The sequence below is a fragment of the Podarcis muralis genome, chromosome 6 (genome assembly GCF_964188315.1).
Source record: "Podarcis muralis chromosome 6, rPodMur119.hap1.1, whole genome shotgun sequence".
NCBI lineage: Eukaryota > Metazoa > Chordata > Lepidosauria > Squamata > Lacertidae > Podarcis > Podarcis muralis.
Window position 1 is genome coordinate 46,077,115 of NC_135660.1, and position 20,585 is coordinate 46,097,699.

General features: G+C 40.3%; 1 protein-coding gene across 1 annotated transcript in view; it reads left to right on the forward strand.

Annotated features, from left to right (window-relative positions):
* The window catches only part of SORCS3 (sortilin related VPS10 domain containing receptor 3), a 410,327-nt gene that overhangs the window by 332,282 nt on the left and 57,460 nt on the right, over positions 1-20,585 (forward strand). The window contains exons 12-14 of the mRNA XM_028730338.2: positions 163-239; positions 363-454; positions 6,274-6,381. Of these exons, the coding sequence (XP_028586171.2) occupies positions 163-239; positions 363-454; positions 6,274-6,381 (277 nt within the window). The remainder of the gene's footprint in view (positions 1-162; positions 240-362; positions 455-6,273; positions 6,382-20,585) is intronic.

Here is a 20,585-nt window from a genome sequence, read left to right on the forward strand (position 1 = left end):
GCTTTTCACTCACTCCTTCCACCTGCTCCACAGTGGTTTCCTATAATCTCTGGATTAAGGGCAGGGGAGTACTGTTTTCTGCAGTTGATTTGCTGAGGGAAAAGTGTGATTCCCCTCTAACCACACAGGAGCTTATTATATATGTGTCTGCTTGTATTTCAGGCAATGTGGGTCCAGAATTATCATACACAGATGTTGGCATGTTTGTTTCTTCAGATGGAGGAAACTCCTGGAGACAGGTAATTCCTATAGAGGTTTAAGGAACATCTGAATTTTATGCAAATATGTGTGTGTGTGTTTCTAGTTATTTCATAGGTCTTGGAAGGACTCTACAATTCATGCTATATCTTACATAATTGCAGATCTTTGAGGAAGAGTACAATGTGTGGTTCCTTGACTGGGGTGGAGCACTTGTAGCCATGAAACATACATCAATGCCCATTGTCCATTTGTGGTAAGGATAATTTCCTTAACATTTTCCTTAACAGAGAAGGTTTTCTTTTAATAGCAGACTTTGAACTGACTCTTTCATGGTTCCTTCCACTGAATAACATTATCAGATGTTCTACCACTTGCTATGGCCCTTTCTTAAGAATATTTCTAAAAATAGAAAAATGATAGTGACTTGCTTAAAAATTTAAGGGTTACTTATTAACACAGTTATGCCTTATATTCCTGATCTGAAAGGGTGAAAAGGCTGTTGAGCAGCATTGAAAAACAATTGCATATTAAATAAATGACAATTAAAGCTAATTCCAGATAAGGAAGAGAAATTCCACAACCAGCACATTCTATTGTTATTTGTTATTAATTTATTTGATTTATGCACTTCCTTTCAAGAGTTTCCTAGGGCGGCTTACAAAAAGTTAAAATTGCATTAAAACAGGAGTTAGTCCCTCTATGTTTAATGGAGATGATTTCCTGGCGGATGTGACCAGGATTGCAACCTGAACTGAGTGGCATTAGAAAAAAAAACAAGAGTTAACAGACAATATGCAATAGAACAGCCACACATCCCATCTATATATCAACTATGCCATTGCTCTTTGAAAAATCCTCTTTTGCCACAGTGTATAAATAGAATTTCTGTTGGTTCTTACAATTATAACACTGCTCTCTGCAATATACATTGCACTTCTAATGGACTGACCTGCTCCAGCTTCTGAAGCTGTTAATGGAGAAAATTGAAGGGAAAAGAGCTTTCAGGAACTGACATCTAAACACCCTATGTGTGTTAATCAAAATAATCTTGCAGATGGACACTTGTGCCTCTCTGTACAAAATGAGGCATTATGGCTTTCATTCAAATAATAATACAGCTTTTCAGTAGTCACAATATGAAATTATTAATGAATAGTGCCCTTCAGCTTCTATCACTGATGGTGGGACTGGTGGTGTTGGGGCTTTGAAAGAAGACAATGAACTTTAAGCTGAAAGTTCAAACTACATTTCTTCAAGCATTTGGTTTCCCATTATGGCTAGGGATGCTGGAGAAAATTGATCTTTGCAAGTTCCTATGCACAATGACCTGATCAGCACCTCTCAGGTGAATGTGCAGATCAGAACTTCAATAGCCATCAAATTTTGTACTTCACTGAATGTTGCAATGCTGTGTTGGGGATGGGAAAAGTTAAATGCATCAGCATACACATTTAACTACTTATTTTGAGGGGAAATGTACATTTAAATATGTATTTTTGCTGAAATGCTTTTTTTGGGGGGGGGAGTCACACACAGAATCAAATTATGAAATGATGGTGATGGGAAATGGGAAAGTGGTATGCAACAGATATAGACAAATTTGCCTATTCTTAATTATGGGGTCTTTTGCTAAAGTGAAGAATTGCAGTTTATCAAGTGATAACCAAAACCACCAGATTAAATAAAATATCTGAAGTCACTTCCAGTGATATGCTATAATACAATTTTAGCATATTTTCAGTAGGGTTTATCTAAAGGACCGTGGGGTGGGTGTGCTCACTCCACCATGAAACTATTTCATTTTAGTGATCTTTGGTAGAAGACAAGGATTAAAATGGTCAGCTCTTTTAAAGTGGTAGGCAGAACAGTTTTCACTGTGTTTTGCTAAGAGAAGGAGACTGATCACAATTTCACACCGAATCTTTCTAGAAGAGTGCTGCTCTTTCAATGAAAGCTTTCTGTTCTCTGAAATGTTGCCTTTCAATGTAAAAAGTATTTGCATTAGCTCTGTTTTTCAATGTTATAGACATTTTCTTAGCTCCAAAGAAACTAACTGAATAAGCAGCAATTTGTTCATTTGTTTTATTTTATTTATGAGCCTTCAAGAGCCTGCTTTTAGATAGCTGAACAAGATATAGATGTTAAAATAAAATCTATCCATCAATAAGCTGTCATGCTATACTGTCAAGCAGATTTAAATTTTCAGTTCCAAATCCAATTTTCAATTCATCTGTCTTTGAAATCTAAATGCATTGACTGACTTGTTGCTCACTAATCAGTTGATTAGACGGAAGGGATCTGCATGGTGTTTTTTTTTTAATATAATGTATGCTGATGTTCAAGTATGTCATTAGAGGTTCCTGAGGATCCAATCTTTACAAATTCCTCTACATCATCACCTGATCCGCAACTCTCAGGCAACTCTCGAAGATAATAGATCAGAACTTAGTTATCCATTAGATTTGGCTCTTCTCTGAATGTTGTGACCCAGTTCTTGGTAATTTAAACATATCAAAATACACATTTTCATTTAAGAGAAAATACACATTTAATAAATATTTGCTTTAATGAATAAGAACATAAGAAGAGCCCTGCTGGATCAGACAAATGGCCCATCTAGACCAGCATCCTCTTTTCACAGTGGCTGTCTTGCCAAATGCAAGGTGGTTCTTTTAAAATGAGATTCAGAGGCAATACAGACACAAGTGAGTGAGAAGATTAAAGATTTTATTCTAAACAGCAAGCAATATATACATGACCAAGCAAGCACTTTAATCTGCCACTTGGAAGCCCTCAAGAAGTGGCAAAGTGACCCCCCCCCCCAGGTAGCTTCAGTTTGCACGACCCTGCAGCCACCAGTCTATGCACGAGCTTCTCCAAACTCGGCCCAGCACCATCTGATTTATAAATAGCTAACCGCCTGCATAGCTTGCCTGACTGCCTATGCCAGGCATAGGCAAACTTGGGACTACAACTCCCATCATCTATAGCTAACAGGACAGTGGTCAGGGATGATGGGAACTGTAGTCCCTAAAACAGCTGGAGGGCCGAGTTTGCCTATGCCTGACCTATGTGCTACTAGCTACATGCAGATTATTCATTAGCTATATCTCCCAATGGACTGCAATGGACTATCCATTCTTAAGGAAATCAGCCCTGAGTGCTCACTGGAAGGACAGATCCTGAAGCTGAGACTCCAGTACTTTGGCCACCTCATGAGAAGAAAAGACTCCCTGGAAAAGACTCTAATGTTGGGAAAGATTGAGGGCACAAGGAGAAGGGGACGACAGAGAATGAGATGGTTGGACAGTGTTCCTGAAGCTACGAACATGAGTTTGACCAAGCTGACTAAACGACTAAACAACAACAATATATCTCCCAATGCCTTACTTTCTTCAAACAATGTCCAGTATCAAAAGAAGGTACCCAGCAATATTGCTTCCTTCCAACAGATTAGGACTAGGAAATTGAAGGCTGTTCTTCAGCCATCAAAGAGCTTAGAGAGGGGGGAGTTAACCAGAGCAGGAATGATAAACAAGTTAGAGCACTATCTCCTTGAAATACAGATACCTTCTGGATAGATAGCCCATACAGTGGCCAACCACATGCCTGTGTGAAACCTGCAAGGAGGAGCTAAGCAGAAGAGTACTCTGCTCTCCTGCAGTTTCCAGCAAGTGGTATTTAGAAGCATTACTGCCTCCAACTGTGGAGGCAGAGCAAAAGCCTCCATCATGGCTAGTAGCCATGAATAGAATTATCATTTGTCTAATCGTCTTTTAAAGCCATCCAAGTTGGTGACCTTCACTGCCCCCTGCAAAAGAGAGTTCAATAGTTTAACTAAGCACCGGGTGACAAAGTACTTTCTTTTTTTCTGTCCCGAATATTCAAACATTCAGCTTCACTGGATGTCTATGAGTTCTAGTGTTATGAGAGAAGGAGGGTATATATGTAGGAATGGGATGGAATGGTTATTAGAGGTGAAAAAATATTTGAAAGAGACGGACCATATGTTGACAGGTTTGCCCAAGGCTTGATTCTATGAAACATCCTCCACCATCAAGGCTTTAAGACTTTGACTTGGCTTTTCTGGGATTTACAGAAGGATAGTGTGGATTCCACAGGGGCTTCTGCTTTTTGAATCCAAAACTCAGTGAAGACAGTTCTGCAGGGGAAAAAGAAATCTCATATCAAATATAGCCATGAACTACAGTGGAAAAAGCAGAGTAAAATCCTACCCATTGTAAAGAAAGATCAAACTTTGTGTGGTAGTTCTGTGTGGTTCCTCTCCAATTTATTCTTTTTAATCAAATGCAGCTTTGAAGACTGCACCTGGGGCATTTGTGTAAAGGGAGGGGTTTCTTAACTTTTTCCTCTCCCATTGTTTTCTCACCAAAAATCCCCCCCAGTGTGTGTGTGTGTTTGTGTGAGGAATGGGGGTGGTGATATTGTAGCTGGCCTTTCCCTTGTTCCTCCTTTCCAAATTGCGACCTCTGAGGCCACATTTAATTTGTAAAAATAAGTAAATAAAAATGTAAGAGAAAACCTTCAACATGACTGGCCATCACTTGTTGTTTGGTCCTACCGAAGGGACCAAGCATAGTTCTTAGCCATCTTACATAAAAATACCTCACTTATGTATGTTCACCTGCAAACAGAGATATACATTTTTGTATAGTTAAGGTCAGCAGCTGTAGCTGTATTCACTAGACAATGAAAATGTGTAGTTTGTTCTTCCTTGTGCTCCATTCCTCCAACTATAACTAGGATAATTTCTTTGTTTAATTCTGGAATTGGAATATGCATGGTTTGCCTCAGGCTCCACCTACTCCAATTCAATTGCTTTCCCTCTTCTTTTATATTACTGGTGAGCTGACGTGGAGAAAAGTAATATTGATACTATTGTGCATAAGAGTGCATCAGGATTTTTTTTACATGTTTTTTGGTGTGCATGTGTGCTCCTGTGCATATGCAAATAATCTTGACGCAATTATATTGACAGAAATAATCTTGATGCAATTGTGTTGACTGCTTTTTCGCAGTAGCTTCTTAACATACACAAGTGCACATGCACACTGGTAAACTTATATGTGCAGTCATATATACTGCCTTATCAAGTTTTCCAGTCTCTGTCACTTTTGCATGTGCTCACTCATAAACTTATCTATTTCTGTACTAAAAAAAAAAATCCCCTTTTAATATGTTCTTGAAAACATGTTTTAAAGCTCATCTTATCTGAAAATGCAGATTTCTAAATTCATTTTTCTTACACACACACACACACACCTTTGTTCATGTTTCTTTAAAACAAAAAACAAGAACTCTGTCTGAATATTTGCTTGTAGATCACATTGTCCACAGGACCATAGATTGGTCCTGGAGGTGTGGGTTCAGTCAGGTCATACCAGAAAGCAGAAGATTGGATTCCTCAAGTATTCCTAGTTCAGTGATGTTTGACAAGATAATTCAATGTGTTGTATTCCCAGAACACTTTATTTATGTATTTTTGCTTGAGTTTTCATATTTCAGTCCGCATACATTCTTACTCGCAGAGTTGCAATACATTCACACTATGCTTCTTTCCTGTTTGAATAACAGTTGAAGTTTTAACTTTGTACCTAACACAATGAATATTTAAATCAAGAATAATTTTGCATAGAGTGTTCAAAATAGTAAATGTGGTAAAATTTTTGTGAGAACATAAAACCTGCCTTTGATTATTTTAAAAAAATAACCATTCGCTCCTGCAACAAACTAATAGGCAATAGTTGCCTGCACTTGCTGAAGTGACGTCTTCTGTTGCAGGATCCAGTTTCTCCTGATTGGAGCTAAGCCGGTATTCAATTTGGGCAGCACCATCCCCCTTTGACTTTGATAACTGTTCATGGCACGTTATTTCTTCAAAGTGCCTCAAAGCACAGCATTAATTAATAACAAGTCAAGGCAGTGAAGATTGGCGCCTGTTTATAAATCCAGCTATTGTCGCTCACCATCCTCAGAAGGTGCTTAATTACTTTGGAAATGGCTCCAGTGAAACCCTTTTATGTGCATTTATCTCCTCTCTCTCAATCCCAGGGTGAGTTTCGATGAAGGAAGGACCTGGAATAAATACGGCTTCACATCAAAACCTCTCTTTGTGGATGGGTCCCTCGTGGAGCCAGGCATAGAATCACAGATAATGACGTAAGTTGCAGAGTTGATCAAGGTGCCTTGGCAAGACAGTGGGTTTGTGCCTCTTTGGCTGGGTTCATTTCAGGGCGAGGCTGTCTGTATGCTGGCTCTTACGCTTCATTAATAATTGTATCCTCTCTCTCCCCAACCCCCAACAGCTTTGATAGTTGCACTTCTGTAGTACATTGTTTCCTTGGATGCCAGATCAAATGCATGCAATGCAGAAACAAGCTCCCCTTATTTACAGAACCCATCAAAGTCTAGGTCACCAGTTCTCTCTTATAAGCAGTGGCTAAACAATCTGATTTCTGTGGACATACTCCTGATTTTCATGCTCACGGTCAATGGGAGTTTTAGTTTATCTCATCCATCTCATTTGTGCCTTGAACTTTGATTTTCAGTGCACAGTTTGAGGCATTTATTTTGTCCTATAAGCCCTTAATAGCTCCAGATATTAAGCCCAACATTAGCCTTACCTGTAGGGATAAGGAGAAATTCAATTCCGTTTGCATTTTAAGTTTGCAATTCAAGTTTGCACTCACACTTTCCAACACAACATTGAAAGCAAAACACAGCCAACCTCTGAAATTCAATTTCCTCTGAATTTTGAAATGCAGTTCTCCAGCCAAGTAATGTGTATAATCATGCATATTGGTATACTAGAGTGAAATATAAATGTATATATTAGTGAAAGGAACATACAAAGATGCATCATTTTAGGGGAAAGTGTTTTTCAAAAATTAGATAATATTGCATAGATAATGTGTATATTAGGGGGAATTCACAATTAAAAGTTGATGATATTTCCTGAGGGCCTTAAAAACATAATCAAAAACCTATGTGGAAATGTTGAGAATTGAACTTAAGATTGGGGAAAAATGAGAAACCAAAATGGACAGATTTGCCCATTCCTATTCATCCATACTCGCCTCTTGTCTGGACCTAAGAATATGTCTGAACAAGCTGTAGGACCTTTATTAGGCAGTAGCTTTTTTATTAGTTTTATTAAATATAGTTTATTAAACTTATTCATCACTTCACGTAGCCAAAAGGCATTCCAAAGCAAATTACAAGAAAAATAAAATTAAAACAAGGCAAATAAACTAAAAGTGTTCATTCATGATACTCATCTACATCGAGAATGAACACTAGAAACAGCTACTGATATTTAGACCATTTATATTGTCCAAATGCTAGGATTTGATGTTTGATGTTTTATCGTGTTTTTAATATTCTGTTGGGAGCCGCCCAGAATGGCTGGGGAAACCCCTCCAGATGCGTGGTGTATAAATAATAAATTATTATTATTATTATTATTATTATTATTATTATTATTATTATTATTGTTGTTGTTGTTGTTATTTATTTTTTATTGGCTTGGCATTGAAAAGATCACAGTCAGTGGCAAGCAAACTTCCATGGGGATAGCATTCCCTGAGTGGAGGGCAGCCATAGAAAAAGCCTATTCTCTTGTTACTCCCCTATAAATATCTCTTGGAGGGGTCACACAGAAAAGGGTATAGGATGTTGGTTCCAGGTTCTAGGGAGGCTCAGGTCCATATGCTGGATTGCTGCTGCAGCTGCTGCATCTACTCCTTCAGAACTTCTCTGGTCAATTTAATGTAGAATTATTTGCTGCTTTCAGACGCTAAAAGAGTCATTGACAAGAACAGTGGGGAGATCTCTTTACATTAACTTGCTTGGACTACCAATTTCCTTTTCAAAAACTGTATTCTAGTGCAACAAGGTGAAGAAACTCTATGTTAAAATAAGTACGCTGTAGAAGCATGCCGTTTCTAGTACTAAGCCAATCTTACTACAGGGGAAAGGATTCAGCCAGCATATTTGGTAAAGGCAAACAGCTTATTTTAAAGTGACAAGCCATTAAGCTTTATCTTGGTTTGGCTACTTCACACCTGAGAGAGTGCAATGTGCTTAGATTCCTTATTATGTTGTTAGCAGTGGCTTCTCAGTTTGTCCAGTGGATAATGATATGTCAGCAGGAGACAAAGCTGCGGATTCACAAAATGGTCTGTTTCTCTTCCTCTTTTTTTGTTTGTAGGTATGTCAGGATTTTATTTCCAAGGAAATGTGGCTGCACTGGAAATGTGAAAACAGTCGTTATCTATAGCAAAATTGCTGTGTAGGTGGGTGGATGAGTGTTAGATATGGCATCTGGAAAAGAAAAACACACCCCAGCTTCTGCTTTCATAAAAATGATGTCAAGTGAAAGCCAGTGTTCTGGATGTGTGTGACAGAAGCCGGGGAGTATGGATAGCTATCAAAGGGAGCACTGAACAATCTACGTTGGGTAAATTTATTCCGTACACTCAGCATTTCCAGACAGCTGAAAACTTCCTAACCTAGGAGACATCATCATGTCAGTATAAAATAGCTTGTATAAAATACAATGATATTTCCCTAGATTTAGCTTTCCCAAAAGCTCACATCATGACAATAGTTTATTATGTCCCTACTGTAGCCAAGACTTAGCAATAAAGCAATTTATTTCACCTCATCATAGTTCATTAGCAGTGCAGCTAACAGTCTTCTTGCTTTCAGTTCAGCTTCTTCTGTCTCTCAAGTCTAGATCCCCTGCAACATTCTCCATCTTGGCTTCTATCTTCTGATTTCTGATCCCTGTTGTACCCGGGTTTCTCTTCCCCTTTCAGCTTCTTGAAATTTACCTTCTATGACTTTTTGAACCCTCTGGCAAGAGCAGCCTCTAAACAGAAAGCATCCATTCTACAACTGAGAACTGGCACAAAATGGCCGGAAAGTTCCATTCCTTCGCAGTATGTTTAGCATTAATGTGCTTTTGGGGGTATGGGTGTGCACCCCCCATTTCCATTTGCTTTGCAACCTCTTTTAAAGCCAAATACATGTACATAGATAATTAGCCTGTTGTACGATTAATTGCTCAAGCAATTACCCGAGGATTTATCTTGATACCAAATTATGATGGGTTTCCCCATAGTGATGTAGAATGAATTACTGGCTAACTCTGTTCCAAATGCTTGGCTTCCCAAGCTTCATGAGGAAGATAATCTTACGAGATGTTTCTGTTCCCTAAAGATAAAGCATTTCAGGCTGCAAACACAACTCTGTCTCAAACGTGCTTTGATAAGAGACTACAAAGTGCACAATTGAGCTAGTCTAGATTTCAGTTCACAGTTCGGTTTTCAGGGCTATATGAGGCTGGACAACAGTGCCTGGCTCACGATTCAGAGGTTTAGCTCTCCTCTTTTCATTTTATCATTGAACCTTGAACCACAGAGTCCAGCTCTGTCCTTGGGATAGGCCCTAAAGCACTAGGCAAGCGGACATAAGAATATGTTGCAGAGTGCAAGCCTTTTATTCTGCTATCAATGCCGTACCTGCTTTTGATCAGAATGGAAATGTCCCTTGTCAAGGCTGAGAGTCTGTCAGCCTTTCATGAACAAGAGTAAGCAAAGAAAAACACAAAAAACCCAGAAGAATAAATTTTTAAAAAAACAAAGAAGGAATGATATGCTTGGGGGAAATGCCATTAAAAATTAATGCTCAGTTCCCTCTCTCTTCTCGTTCAGAGCTATTTTTCATGTAACCAGGAATCCTTTTGAAGCAAATGTCACACAAAGCTGTTTAGAACATCGGAGACACATTTTGGAAGAAGCCCCCCCCCCAATTCTAAAGCCTTGATTTGTCGTTCAGCAAACTTATATTTTGATATTCCATTAATGTCTCTTCCCATCTTTCTTTCCTTTTTTTGCAGGCGCAACCAACTGACTAATCTGTAAATCCGGCCTGAATAGAACACCCTTGTAATTATATGTTCAGCAGATTATGCCGCTAATTGCACTTGGCGTATTTGGTAGCTTGGAGATCACTCCTTGGCATGTCATTTGCTGTGTTTTCACACTCATGCCAACGCTTTAAGGAAAGTGCCTCTTCCATTGTTATGCAGTTGAATGGCTATTTTCTAAACAGTTTCAGCACCTAGACAGAGATGGAATCAAGATCTTCTTTGTAGCTATTAAGATAAATTAGCATTCATCATCTGGGTCTCTCCTGTCCATCTCATTTCCTTCACTTATTTTGAGAAGTCTCCATCACAGCTAGGTGGGAAATCTTTCTCAGTGCATTTGTAGGCACTCCACTGAGAGAAGAGAACAATGCATCTCTCTCCCTCTCCCTCTCCGTGTGTGTGGTCTGGGTCTGGCTGGCTTTTTGTGACATTATTCACCATTGCAATGTAATGGCTTCTATTTAATTGCTCTATGGCCACCATTTTTGTGCTGGGCCATCCATGGCACACTGTTGGGTGTAATTCTGACTATCAGTGGTTCACACTTGGTAGAGCAATCTTCTATTGCTGCTAGGACATTCACCTGTAACTTGTTTATGTTTTTCCTGGGATGTCTGAAAGATAGTGACAACAGTTTGGGGTGCTAATGTTATTTCCCCTGGTGGTCTTTGCAATATTCAATCCCAGTCCTCACCAACCAAAATGGCAGACATTAAGCCTCATCCATTCAGTGGGATTTGGGACTGAGCTGTAAGGATGTGCATGCCATATATATTAATTAGACAACAGTTATTCACTGTGTGCAAAGACATGCCTGGGGCTAAGAACCATTGAATTCATTGGGACTTGAATAGACATAATTAAGATTCAGACAGGTAGATACTCCTGTTCTTCTGAAGAGCCCCAGAAGGTTACTGGCATTAATTTCATAAAGACTTGCCCCTGGGAAAAAAAATGGGTCAGATTGTGGTTTGTAATGCAAAACGTGAGCGCAACAGAATGGGAGAAAGACTTTTCTTTAGCAGATAGACATCATGATAAAATTGACAACAGTTTATATCCATACTAGGCACACATGTAAACTCCCATTTGCCTAGCATGCTCAAGCATTTCTGTCATACTTGAGCACAGGTATGTCACAAGTGGAGAAACTGAGTGGTCTCTCTCACTGATGCATCTTTCTGTTTCCCACATCCTTCCCTCCCACTGTGCTGAGAACTAGGGCAGCAGAGGAAGTATGTACTGTAATCAGGGAAGGATTTGTGTGACCGCAGAAGTGAAGCATCCCCTGTCTCACTGTCTGCCGATGGGGAAAGGGTGCCCACCACTGCCATCTGGAATTGTTGAGGCAACTCAATACTCATTGCTTAGAGTCTGTGTACAGTCATACCTCAGGTTAAATGTGCTTCAAGTTGAGCACTTTCAGGTTACGCTCCGCAGCAACCCGGAAGTAATGGAACGCGTTACTTCCGAGTTTCGCCGCTTGCACATGCACAGACAGTCAAAATGACGTCACGCGCATGCACAGAAGCGGCGAATCGCAACCCGTGCACGCACAGACGCGGGTTGCATCTGCTTCTGGATGCGAACGGGGCTCCGGAATGGATCCCGTTTGTATCCAGAGGTACCACTGTACTTCATGCTACTATTTTACCATCAGTTAATTTTCCCTTGTTTTGTTCTATGCAATAAACTAGCTGGATAAGTTTTTTTTTTTTTAATGCTGTAAATAAAGACTACAATGGACAATTTAGACATTGCTTTAGAAACATCTCCCGCTGTCCTCCAGATGCCTCTGAATAGGACTTGTTGAGAAAGAACGGTGGGAGACAGCTATTGCCTTTATGTCCTGCTTTTGAGCTTCCCGGAGACATCTAGTTATCCACCATGGGGAAACAGGATGCTAGATGAGTCATTTGGGTGTATTCAGAAGAACTCTCCTTATGCTTATATCATGGGCCTCCAATGATGGTGAAAACCAGTGTTTGTGAGGCTGATCCTTTCCTTATTTACTGTAGCCCTCATTGATTACACCATTATGACGACAACAGAATCTTTGCCAACAGATCACACATATCCATATACAGTATACAGATGACATATGCTCTGACATACATGATGTGCATGATGACTTCAGATGAATTTCTTCCCTTGTTACTCTTTTAACCAGAGCCCCTTTGTCATTCAGACAGTTCTAATGATCTAAGTGGATGAGGTAGAAGGCCACTCCACCTTTTCAGGCAGACCTTGTCTGGCCTAGCCACTCCACTTCCTTCTTTAAAATTCCTCCCTCATCAAGCACTGCCCAGATCAAATGATCAATTATCAATTCATCCAGTAATAATTTGGTGATAAATTTATCACATATGTGCATGTTTCCATTTGATGTCTACAGCTTTTACATGCTTAAGGAGTATCTGCAGTAGTCATTTCCCCCAAACCAGCTGTGGTTTGGCTTAGCATCTCATGTGTACCAAGCCACTATGTCTCTTCCTCCTTCCCCACCATATGACTTTTGCTTTGGTAAAACTTGCTTGCCTGAACAACCTTAAATCGTCCTTAGTCATGATGCATGGTGATGGTGTGGCTTCTTGTGGCTGCTGTGTTTATAGGGAGAATTCTGCCTCAGTATGGGCAGATGGAGTCATGGTCCTTTTTGCTCAGTGATTCTAATTGTTATTATTTTGTGTGTGTGGTGGTGGCGATGGGTTTTTACATGATACCACAGAGGTTTGTTGACTGGCAGGAATCCATTAAAGACTAGCTTGTCTTTAATACCAGCTCACAACTTGTCCAGAATACATTAATTATTGTTTTATGTATAGTTTACTTCTATGAATATTTTTATGTTTCTCTCCATGCATCACTTTCCCCATAATTTTTAGCCTTATTTACTTTGCTGGAGTATATAGTCACTAAGTTGTACCCTCTACCCTCAAGATAACAATCTCGAGACCACTGTACAAATTAAATCAAATGATTGAAAGGCTTCTAAGTAGTTCTTCCAAGACTCTATTTATTGTTTAGTGAAAGAATTATGGAGTGTTTGGTTAGAAGATCTTCCTTTAAGCTGTCATCTTTCATCTTTTATGTCTCCTTTATTTCCACCCTCTTCTCCATGTGCATTATCTTGCCAATGATTAGATAATTTAACTCTGGCTCCCCTTCTACTCTCTCTCATTCTCAATCCGTGTCTGCTTCAATTAGGTCCTGGTTCTTTGACTTACTTTCCTGCCATCCAATTTCTCTTTAACCAGTGACCTCCGTGAACGCTAATTCTATCTAAACCCTAATAAAAAACAATCAGGAGGTTACACAGCCCATTAGGCTGGCTTCAGAGCTGTAATTCATGTTTTATTCATGTCCCAGCTTTCACCCTCCAACGATAAAGGCAAGCCTACTAGCTAAAGCTGTGCGCGCATGCATGTTTATCTGTTGCTTACTGTCTGCATCCATAACAGTGGTGCCTCTTCCTAATGTATACAGCTGCTTTGTATTGAACCTGACCTGGAATCAACCTTGCAAGTATGGCATGGAGTACATCAAAGCAAATAGCGGGTGACTACTGAACTAGCAGAGCACAGGGACAAACAGAAAAGAACCCAAGTCACTTGTGTAAGTGCGGACTCATCCACACTTCCACTTGACCCACACTTCCTAGGCATGGGTCTGAGTAGTTTTTCCTTTGCACCACTTCTTTCCAGGGGAAAGTCCACTCTTTGGTGACACATCAGAACAAATGGCAATCCAGGAGAAACCCCAATTGCCATTTGCTTCAACTGAGTGCTAAAGAGCGGTTTCCCCTGGGGATAAGCAGCAGGACAAGAGGAAGTGTGGATAAGCCTGTGTAGTGGTATATGAAGCATTGTGCAATGGTAGCTGCACATGTAGCTCAGTGCTCCCTTTTTCTGGGTTTAAATGGCTTTTAAGCAGGACTGGCTCTGCTTTAGTTGGCTGCTTATGCTAGGTAACTTAGAAACCTAAAAATATTTTGTTTGGAACCAACTTAAGAGCCCCAGAGGGGAATGCTTCAGATCCCAAGTGAAGCACCCCCCCCCCCCAATCTTTGTATGTCTTTCCATTTACTACAGTGGGGAGAAATGGCTCTATTAGGTTGTATCCATCACAGGATTTCCATTTCTTCTGTTTCAGAGGGTTGTGTTCCAGAGCTGAATTTTAGGGCACAGGGGAGGGATATAGGCTGGGAGGAGGACAGCTTCAGGAGATTTGTGCAGGGGGAGTCTGATGTTTAGGGGGGTGTTTTTAACAGGACATCTTGTCCTCTCTGGTTACATTCAAGTTTTTGATGATAAAGAATTAGAAGCATCCCAGAAATGCATTCTGTGAAATTCAAGGGGGTTAGATATCCATCAGCAAGACTTTCATTTCATGAGGCAAGTGTCAAGTGTTAATTCCCTAAAGATTAAGCATTAACTAAGCTCTGAACATCAGCATTTTATTTTGTCAGTCTTCCAGGTACACCTCTTTTCCAGACCTTGGGTTATAATTTAATACCTTTTGTGACTGCCGTTGCTACTTGGTTGTGTAAATACTTAATAGCTGTTTAATAGCAGATAGTAACATCCACAGTTCAAAAGGAGAAAAAGGAGATAATGGGGATGGAGGCCCACCTGGTCCTAATGGACCAGGTAAACCAACCATATTAGTACTACTGTTAATGTCTTAACAGCCAACTTAAGGTCCTCTTTAATAAAATTTAAATTATGTATATTTTGTCATGTATAAGGCGGTGTTGTAAGATAAAATGTTTTAATTTTGGTTTATCCACTGAACTTTGCAAGTGATCTGCAGGCAGATGTGAACTAGCCCTTAGAGGTCCAAGTTATCTTTTCCCACTCCCCCCTCCTGCAAATTTCCTACTATGTATAGGATAACACAGGGGCAGAGGGGCTCGTCAACCTGAAAAAGTATCCCATCTAGGAGAACAAAAACTATGATCCTAAACCTCTGCTGCCTTGCAGGATATCTTCTGGAGAAGAAAAGGCTAAGGAGTAAACCCTAAATACATCTGGAGTGGAGTCCCTAAGGCAGTTGGGTGGCGTCTTGTACGCCTCCTTCCAGCAACTCCTGCAGCCGAGCTGGTGCCAAATGTATTGCTCTGCTTTCCCTTGGACCACATCAGCGATGGGCAGCCAGGACCTCCATACACACTGCCCAGGCTTGTGCCCTGAGGTGGTTACTTCTAGGCTGCAACCACAGCAGTTTGACTTCACTCATGGAAGCATACCCCATGTTCTTTTGAGACAGATGGGTGCCCACACAGGACACAATAAATGAGAACTACTTCAGCATTTTAGTATTGGATTATGTGCCCTTTCTGCTTACCTCTGATAGTATTCCTCCATAGTTCACATTATAATTTATCTACTCAGACCCCCCCCCCCGGAGTGCAATAATGTCTCTGTTGATGGTTTTGTGGACTTGCAGAATACAGGCCAACTGTCTATTCGCACAGTTGCTCCTGGGCATCATCTCCTACAGCTTTGTCACCACCGTTGATTTAGAGGGGACATGAAGCGGCTCAAGTTGGAAGGGAGATAACTAGAACACAGATGGCGCTTGAGCTTGACTTGCTACAAAATGGACAGATTGCACCTAACTGTTCAGATCTTCCCCTTGTGAAAGAGGCCGTTGGACTGTAAGATTTCTTCCACTTCCTGAGATTGCCTAGAATCCCTTCATCTTCAACTGGTGATTAATGTAGGAAATGGCACCATAAATTACATTGTTAGGCCTTTCTTTGATAACACTGAACTTGAGAAGTTCGTGACTGATTATCACACCTGGGAGGCACTTATGGGACTACTGCAAAATGGTTCTGTTATTTCAGACTGAAAGATCACAGAGGTTGTTGAGATACAACCATTCACTGGTTCCCTGAGAGTACCCTAAATGTGCCAAAGGATTCCATCTTGAGGATGGTTATTAAATTTAGTAGTCACTTCAGAAAAACAGTACAAAATATTAAAATCAATATAACAATGCTAACAAGTGATCAGACACAAAGGTTTGATTAGAGGTTAGAAGTTCCATAGCAATATGCTGATGCAGGGGTAAATCAACTCCTCCTACAAGTACTTGATTCAGAGAAGACTGAAAAGGTGGCTTTTGTGACAATAAATTGGCAACATTGTAATAGCTGGTGCTGAACCTTCTCTGATCTTTCAGGATTGCAGCCTTGTGTTGTTATTGGATGAACATCTGTTCCAGGACAAAATGAATGTCTCAAAGGAAATAGTTTTTTCTTTTGTTGTTGTCAAATGTAGCTACCAAATATAGCCTGATTTTCACCAAGTGTACCTGATTGTGAATCAGACCTGATGGAAATTACTAAAAAGCTCTTCAATAACTCACTTAAATTCAATGATCAACCCCTGTCCTCATTACCTTCTGGTATTTTATTACCAAGCATTGAATGACCAAGCAATCTATTTTCTTGCGAACTTCTGATTTACCACATTAATTTTCATGGATGCTTTCATTGATAATTTTTTTAATGTTGGGAACTATTTTGGGAGACTGTATATCTGCAAAATAGTACAGTGGTACCTCGGGTTAAGAACTAAATTCATTCCGGGGGTCCTTTCTTAACCTGAAACTGTTCTTAACCTGAGGTACCACTTTAGCTAATGGGGCCCCCCACTGCCACCGCGCTGCTGGCACGCGATTTCTGTTCTCATCCTGAGGTAAAGTTCTCAGCCCGAGGTACTACTTCTGAGTTAGCAGAGTTTGCAACCTGAAGTGTTTGTAACCCGAGGTACCACTGTATATAAATGTTGATATACAATGTAGTGTATAATAATACATACATGTTTATCAAAGAATTCTTATCAAGCACCAACAGGTCTATCATATACTGATCTCAACTCTCCAAGAGTTAGTCCTTATTTAGCCAAATCAGCACCATCCTTGCACAAGAAGAAGATATCAGCAGGCTTGGAGGAGCTCCAGCTTTGGGGGAGACTTTTAAGTGTGGGACCCAAAGGACAGCCCAATGACGACTGAACCTACCCAGAGAAAGAGAGGATGAGAAGATGTGTGTCATTCACTCATGCTTAGATTACAGTGAGCTTGCCACTGTCCCACACTACTCTGATTCCATTGTGCTGACACTTCCAATTTCACTGGCAGCTTCGGGGGGGTGGGGATAGAACAAAATAGCAGGTGGCATTTGGTCACATTTATGGATTCTGTGTTGAAGTTTGAAGAAGGAGGTTCCAGTCATTAGAATGACTCTGAGGAAGCAATATAGTTTTGTTCTAGCTTCCCCAAATAAGCAAAACCAACTCTACTTTACATTTTCCCCTGAAGGCAAAATATTTTGGTCTGTCTGTAGAAGATAAACCATTTCTCTAACAGTTAGGCACCTATAGTGCCTTTTTTAATTTGACCTCAAAAGCAGCTGAGGAGATTTTGGTGCCCGTGGCAGAAAACCCAAACGCTGCTCATCATGTAATAATAAACTAAATAAATGACAATTTGCTGCCATTTAATACGAGTCCAGAATCTGCCGTCTGAGGCAAAGCTGGCTTGCTCAGCCTAATGGCAAGGCACACCTGCCTGACCTATGCAAAGATTAATGTAAGGCTAACAGAAATTATAATTAGACATGAATATTTTATTATTTATCAGGGTGAATTTTTAACAAATACATAAACTTTGAGTCTTTCTACACTGCAATGAAGAAAACAACTTAGAAATGCTGCATGCATTTTCTTTAAAATGTTTTGAGGAAGAAAACCAAACTCATTGTTTAAAACTGACATTTTGACATGAAGTTGTCCCCTCAAGAAAACATCCTATATAAACCATCACAAATAGCTCTGTATGCCAGCACCTTGGTTGGTCTGTGATTAATTAACCTTTATTCTTTATTTCCTTTAAAATGAAGCCTTCTCAGCAGAGAAATTTAAATAAAAGGAAAGAAAGGGCACATCTCTATTAATGTTAGATTATGGCAGAAGATAACACAACATGCTAAATAATTCCCAACAAAGTCCTCTGGTCAGATTTATATTACATTTCTAAGTTACTGTATTTTAAAAATTAATGAAAGATTTAATTATGGCATTGTTGCCACTGACCTTTTTAAAACGACTTCCTCATAAATCGGCAGATGATTTGCAGTGTTTCTCCAGGTTTATGGTTTTCTTTGGGGGGGGGAAAGCTCACAAATTAATGGCATCCATCCTTGACTCATTTTTTATAAAAGGCTGAAAGTTTACACATTCTGCTGAGGTGACTGAGACATTATTGCAATTTATTTGGGATGCTCATGGGGTTTAACCATTTATTTGAGGAATGTAAAGACTAGCAGCTCGTTGGGCTGTAAAATATTATTTTACCATCCAAAGTGGGGAATATTTGAAAGAAAGAAAGAACACATTCTGGAAGGTGACTTTGTCCAAATGCCATCTGGCTTCCATATTTATTGTTTCTCAATAGTTTCCAATCCAGTTTTGCTCAGCTGAGAAATCAAGTAGTGACTTTTCCTATTGACTTTCCAGACTACTGATTTGAAAACTTGGCTGTGTTCTTCCATCACTGACAGAACAGTACTTGCAAAGTTGGCACTGTAGTTCCTGGCCTAGCAGTCTATGGGCAGGATTCACCTAACAAATCCTGTTAGTGGAAGCTCTGCAAAAAGGTTTCCAGTTGTGCAATAGTTGTGGTTCGAGGACCCGCCCCCCGCCATGTGAAATGAATGCACAAGGACAAGTGATGTAAGGTTAATGGGCAATGAAAGGCCACAATTTTATTGATTACAGCAGTGAAAAGGTATTGGCTTAGGCATTGGATCTCTAAAACAAGTGGGTTTATTCAACAGTAGGTGGAGCCTGTTGATGCCAATCCAACTATAGGCTCTCCCCTGATGTCACCGAGGGTCGTGCCATGGCCTCCCGCCAAGCAGGCATCGGACAGAATACACAACCAACAGATTCCTTTTTTATATATATAAGATATTTATTAGCATTTTCACAAGTTTTATAAAACATAAAAATCACACAAAAAAGACACAAAAAAGAAAATCAAAAATACATACAAAAAATCAGAAAACAAACAAAAACCACGACCGCCAGATTCCTTTAACGGAATACCCACAAAAATTGAAGGCATAGGCGATGGCCACACCTAGCCCTTCGACACACCACAACACATAAATCCAATGCCTAACCTACCCACCAATACCACAAAAGTTGTGACGATTGCTACGAGGTAGGCGAAAAAACCAAAAAGCCTAATGCCAAATGGAAAAACTCCTACCAGGCCCCCTGGACAACCAGGGCGACCAACCTAAGGTCCATAGCAAGGCCAATGACCTAAGCCCTAACTCAAAGGGAGTGGAGGGTGGGTGACTCTCGACGAGACGAAGCGTAGAATGAGGCCGGGGAGAGGCTGGCACTGCAGCAAAAGGCTGCTGTACATGCCCCCTCTGAGGCACCTGGTTGGGTGCCTGCCGAGGGGCGTGGGCGCCAGCCAGGTGAGGTGGAGGCAGGGGGCTACGCCCCCTGCTAGGGGCGGTGCTCAGGCTCCCGTCCACAACCACTCCCCTCTCTTCCAGGGAGGAGAGTCTTTCTTTCTTCTTTCTCCTTCCCCCATACACCCCCCACACCATAATTGGCACAGGGGGTTAGTAGAACCCCCAGAACAGCACACAGGGGGAGAAAGGTGTTCTGTTTGGCAAACTGAGGTGTTTGCACAAATGGAGCATTTGTAAAAACACAGCGCTGAATTCCACCCTATACACACTATCTTAGTAAGTAACAAGTAAATGATTTTTTTAAAAAAATAATAATCCCTGATTCTGATTTTGATCAACTCAACATAGGATCTGTTTCCTAAGTCAATAAAACTGGGGAAGGATAATGATTGAGTTGCACACAGGTAACTTTGGAGCAAACATAAGATTTCAATGAAATCATAGGAAAATGTAGTATCCTACAGTTGTTGTATTTTTACTAATACCAGAACTAGCTCCAGAATTAATTTAGAAGAATAAGGTCATGCAAAGTGATCAAATTCTGTTCCAGATTTGACCTCAGCTCCAGTAACATTTACTACCCCACCATTTACTTAATTGCTGGGAAGTTTGTGGTAATGGTGTTTCCAGCTCATGTATGTGTTCTCGCCAGTACAGTTGCCATATGTCTGGAGTTTCCTGGACATATCCAGAATACAGCAGTCGGCGCAGCAGTGTCTGGGCGAAAATCAGGCGTATGGCAGCCCGTGTTGGCAGTGCCATTTTCCCCATAAAAATAGCTCAAAACCAACGTTTTAAAGGTGATTTTGCCCAAGAAGTTCAACAACTTTGGGCAAAACTTTAAAAAGCTCAACAACTTTTCTGTCCGGATTTTCACTGTTTGAAATATGGCAACCCTACAGTACAGCACATTAAAGACACACACAT